Here is a 5,562-nt window from a genome sequence, read left to right on the forward strand (position 1 = left end):
TTGTTTGGCGGGCCGGGGCTGGGGATTCGAACCTGCCACCTTAGGTGTATGTGGCTGGCGCCTTAGCCGCTTGAGCCACAGGCACCGAGCCCACAGTTTTCTTATTATAAAAGCAAATTGCTTCCATTAAGCGTTTAAAAGGCGTATAATACACAAAGTATTCAAGAACTTTAATTTGCCATCTCATCGTGTGTGGGCTTTTTTTCTTCTCATTTTCAGAAGAAATGGTTCAAATTGCTAAATGCCAGTCCCCAAATGCCTGTAGGTATACACAAGTAATGTTTTTGCACTAAAAATGGAAAAAAACTTTGGTGACACATATGACTAAGCAGTAGTCAGACTGTGACACTGTAGAGATTCTGAAGAATGAGTTTCCAAAGTAAGTTTCCAAGAGAAATGGAAAGAAAGACAATTTTATGCCTATGCACTTTTGGAAACAAAAGGAAACATCTTTTAAGAGAGGTAATTGTAACAGGGGTCCTCAAACTTTTTAAACAGGGGGCCAGTTCACCGTCCCTCAGACCGTTGGAGGGCCAGACTGCGGGCCCCAGGACGAGTCGGCTGCTAAGCAGGACAGGCAGCGGCAGCAAAAACACCCAACAGGGGACAGATAAATGTCCTAGGTGGGCTGCATGTGGCCCATGGGCTATAGTTTGAGGACACCTGATATAGAAAGCACTACTTGGGTGAAACAGAAAAATTGGGACAAAGGAAATAAATTACTTTTTCATAGACACATCCTTGAATTTATGCTGGCTTTGTTATATATTACTTTTTCCTCTTAATTCACTCAAAGGTTAAAGTTTAAATAGATATGCAACCCAGACAGGCATCTGGTCTAAGGAAGAGAAATGCTCCATAGGCGAGAACCATTAAGTGACCTAATATGGAAAAAGGTGAAATACTGAAAAGTTAAAGAAATAAAACTTATTCTATCTGGAAAAGAAGCAGCCAAAGGCAACAGTGATTTAGGGACTTAGGGAACACCTTGTCTGGCCTGGAGAAGATGAGAAGGATGCCTTCCATTGTGTGGTTCAAAACCAGCTCTGCTGAGGCCCACGAAACGTGGCTCAGAAACCAGTGCAGACCAGGCTGAACAGTGAGGGAAGCTCGTGTTGTGGTTAAGACGTGAGAGCAAGAGAGAAGGGAAAGGAAAGGCAAGTTTGGGAAGAAAAGGGAGGAGAGAAGAGGAGAAGGAAAGGGAATGGAATGGAAGGGAAAGGGGCGGGTGGGAAGAAAAACAAAACCCTGAGGAAAAACAGGAGGCTTTCCAGATAAATGTCAAAATGTCCCCAAGTTACCCACACGACTTAGCTCATTTGATTAGAATTAACATACAAGAAGAGGGCCAGGGTTTGATGCCTGTGATCATAGTGATGCAAATGTTCTGTGACAGCGAGGGTTCGTGGGTTTTCTCCAGAAGGTCCCAGATGTCGATGTAGCCATCTTCTCGGCCCACATAGAAAACCGCGGGCCTCGTCAGGGACCAGTGCCCTGAGGTGTACCGTTTGGGGGCACAGCAGGACTGAAGGAGGGGTCCAGTCTTCAAAAACATTTTTTAAAGACAAATAAAAAGACTTAGTTATTATCAGAGAGAAACTCACAGTGGTTTCTTTAAGTACAGTTTAGCTGGCCATGATCACAAGACGGCGAAATGATGCCCACTAGGAGGTCTTCCTCCTTTTTGATGGAGGGTCTCGTTATAACGCAAGCGCTTTCCTTTCCTGTCAGTTTTTGGTTTTTTCTTTATTTAATTCTTTTTTGAGACAGGGTCTCACTCTGTGGCCCAGGTTAGACTGCAAAGGCATGATCAAAGTTCATGATGGCCTCAAACCTCTGGGCTCAAGTCATCCTCCTGCCTCCCCTCCCAAGCCCCGGGGAATATAGCTGCATACGATGCCTTATTAATTTTTTTAATTTTTATTTTTTATAGAGGCCAGGCCTTGCTACATTGCCTAGTCTGGTCTTGAACTTCTGGTTTCAAGTGATCCTCTGCCTCGGGCTCCCAAAGTGCTAGGATTACAAGCATGAACCACTGTAATAGTTCATGTTTCCTGTTTGTTTCAATAAATGATTTAATTTTTTTTTCCTTTTACTTAAAGACCAAACCTTTCAACTGAGCTGATGGCTCTGACAGTCCAGCTGCTTTTAAATATTCCGTGACTCTTTCTGTAGAGATTGGTGGACGTTTGATAACTAAAAATTCTAAGAACATTTTGCTTATACCTTTCCTTTGCTGCCAGATACCTGCTCCCCATGGCGAGAGCCCTGGTAGCCAGTAAAAGCAAATGAAAAATCTGTCCATCCCAAGCTGCTGAAAACCAACAGCAAATTGGAAAATTCTTTTTAAGTAATTTCAAGTGGAAGCATCTGCTGGTTTACAAATGTATTTGGAAGCGATTTTAGACCACCAATGCATCATGAGATCATCTTTTCTCTACCATGGGGTAATTTGCCTTCTTTGGGAGGTTTTAACAGAAGAAAATGGCTGGCTTCCAACCCACTGTCAGGCTCCATTTGGCAGCCAGGTCGCTCATTTGTCTACTCATATCTGCAGGGACCAAGCTAATCCATGGAGCTGCCTCCCACCCTCCAACACACGCACAAGAAACTTCTCTATGGGGAGAGAAGAGTGTCACATATTCATGCACACCATGGAGGTGACCCTTCAAACCTGCTGTCCTTGTCCACTTCTCCCAATGACTTTGGTTTCTATGGATAACCAGATTTCTGACTCCTGCATAGTTTTGGACCATCTTGGCCTTTTTTTTTTGCTACAGAATTTGTTCTTTGTAACTAAGTCCTCAGTCATGCAGAAGTCCATTGGGATAAAACAGAAGTCCTTTTGCTGATGGACGCTGAAGTGTTTCTCGTAGTTTTTGTGATAACTTTGTACACATATTCGCATGCACATTTTAAGTATTTGTGTTTGTGAGGGTTCCCCAAGCAGCACTGGGAGGTTGAATTATACAGAAGGTGCCAAATAAATGTAGAGGAAAGCAACAAACTGTATTAAAGCTGTCCCACTCAAGTCATGTTTGACCTCCACAATTAGAAAAGGTCCTCAATGGGATTTATAGTCCTCTTTGTTATTGGTATATAATGAGTATTATGATTTTAATATAGTTTTTTCCTATCTTAAAATGTGTTTACATTTTTTGGCACCTTCTATAGGTACAGGGTGTCTGTAAAGTTCGTGTGCAATTTAATTTTAAATTATGGACACCCTGTATATTACGCACACACACATGCACACACACGGCTGTCCACAAAGTATCCATCCATGTATATCTCTATTTTTTATATTATATGGCTAGATATTTTCTAGATTCCATATACAGAATTTATCTATCTATACACCACACACACAATATTTCAGCTTTTGATAATCTTCTCAAATTGCTCACCCCAAAGACACAGTAATTTATACTCCCACCAACAGTACTGATTTTCCAACACCTTCGCTTCACTGGATTTTGTCAGTCTTTCTAGTTTGGGGCGGTTGAGCACCCGTCCGCCTGGATCCAGCCCCTCTCCTGACCCTGACCACACTCTCGCTCCTGCCTCAGGCCAGCCCAGTGTGCCTCGGGACAGGCTCTGATCTGCCTGCTGTCAGACCCCCCACTCACTCACTCCCACTCTCCTGAACCTGCCTATCAACACATCCCCAGTGAAGAAGCACAGATGACAGACCCCATGATTCTCCTTGGATGTCATACACAACTCAGCATCCCTGCTTATATTTAAAGTGGGGACAGAACACAAATCAATTGCCCACATGCAGATATTTCAAAGAAAAACTATTGGGTTTCAGACATCAAAGGACTCATGGATGTGGTTTCTTTCCCTCAGGAAAGGAAAATGAATGGGTGTGTTTTCAAAAGGCTTACAGAGGTTCTGCTGACAAGCTGGAGCCCAGGCCATCTGTTCTAATTTCTCTAAAAAACATCCCAAAGGCACTGTTGTGTTAGAACAGGCTGTTCTTCTACTGTCTTTCTCTATAGCCGAGGACCACACACCCACTCCTCCATTTTCAAGGCAACTTACCATAACATTTTCTTTCCAGATGGCCACGTTCCAGCCCCCAATGGTGAGAATGATGTCGTTGTAAAAAGGTGATCTCTGAATAGTGTGGACAGCGCCATCGTGGACAGTGTGCATGCTCACTGGCTTCTTTGCTGTTGGGGTAGAAAGGCCACCTCATCTTTATGAACAGTGCTTACATTCTTACGATGAAGAATGGACAGACCTCTGAGGGAGCCACAGGTCCCAGTGAATGAGGTCCACGAGCGGAAAGCCAGAGGCTGGTTAGGTGAATCAATCTGTCAAGAGAGGATGCCTTCTCTTTTTATGAAAAAGTTCTGGCAACCTCCCATCAGGGCCACTTTTCAGGCCCAGAGGAATACTTCATATTCTTTCTTTCTTTTTATTAAATCGTAGTTATGTACATTAATGCAGTCATGAGGTACAGTGTGCTGGTTTCATATACAATTTGAAATATCTTTTCAAACTGGTTACCATAGCCTTCGTGGCATTTTCTTAGTTATTGTGTTAAGACATTTATATTCTATGTTTAGAAAGATTCACATGTACCCTTTAAGATGAACCATAGGTGTGGTCCCACCAATCACCCTCCCCCCTCCCATCCCCTCCCTCTCCCCTTTCCCCATATTCTTGGGCTATAATTGGGTTATAGCTTTCATATGAAAGCTATAAATTAGTATCATAGTAGGGCTGAGTACATTGGGTACTTTTTCTTCCATTCTTGAGATACTTTGCTAAGAAGAATATGTTCCAGCTCCATCCGTGTAAACATGAAGGAGGTAATCATTTACTCATTGATTCATTTAGTTATTTAATAAATGTTTGTGGATTGCCTATATGTGCCAAGTACTGCAGGAGGCTGGGTCAACAGTGGTTAGTATATAAATGTGATCCTGTCGTGGAACTCATAGTCCAGTAGGGAAGACAGACACTCAATAAACGAACTGTCAAAAGGGTTATGAAGGAAAAAATAATACAAGCAGCTTATTTTATTCAGCACAATATTGGTTCATCCATGTTGTAGTATGTATCAGAAATTCCTCCTTTTTTTTTTGAGACAGAGTCTCACTACGTTGCCCTTGGTAGAGTGCCATGGTGTCACATCTCACAGCAGATCTAGTAAATCTTGTAAGAAGCTTATGGATTATTTACAAGAGCCAAATGGTGGAAGCAATGGAGTGTCCATTGATAGGCAAACAAAATGCCTATCATTTGGATAAACAAAATGTGGTCTATACATGCAATATTATTCATTCAACCTTGAAAGGGAAGGAATTGGTTTGGCATCCATATGCATACACCAGGGCCGGTGGGTTTGAACCTGGCCCAGGTCTGCTAAACAACAATGACAACTACAACAAAAAAATAGCCAGGCATTGTGGTGGGTGCCTGGAGTCCAAGTTACTTGGGAGGCTGAGGCAAAAGAATCACTTAAGCCGGCTCGGCGCCTATAGCTCAACCGGCTAAGGCGCCAGCCACGTACACCTAAGGTGGCGGGTTCGAATCCCCAGCCCGGAC

At 43.0% G+C, this 5,562-nt stretch overlaps 1 protein-coding gene across 1 annotated transcript in view; it reads right to left on the minus strand.

Annotated features, from left to right (window-relative positions):
• The window catches only part of WDR63 (WD repeat domain 63), a 71,162-nt gene that overhangs the window by 6,205 nt on the left and 59,395 nt on the right, over positions 1 to 5,562 (minus strand). Inside the window, exons 19-20 of the mRNA XM_012801673.2 lie at positions 4,048 to 4,178; positions 1,339 to 1,543 (exon numbers count right to left, since the gene is read on the minus strand). Coding sequence (XP_012657127.2) covers positions 1,339 to 1,543; positions 4,048 to 4,178 — 336 coding nt within the window. The remainder of the gene's footprint in view (positions 1 to 1,338; positions 1,544 to 4,047; positions 4,179 to 5,562) is intronic.

Source organism: Otolemur garnettii, unplaced genomic scaffold (assembly GCF_000181295.1).
Source record: "Otolemur garnettii isolate 467f Iridium unplaced genomic scaffold, OtoGar3 scaffold00010, whole genome shotgun sequence".
NCBI classification, from domain to species: domain Eukaryota; kingdom Metazoa; phylum Chordata; class Mammalia; order Primates; family Galagidae; genus Otolemur; species Otolemur garnettii.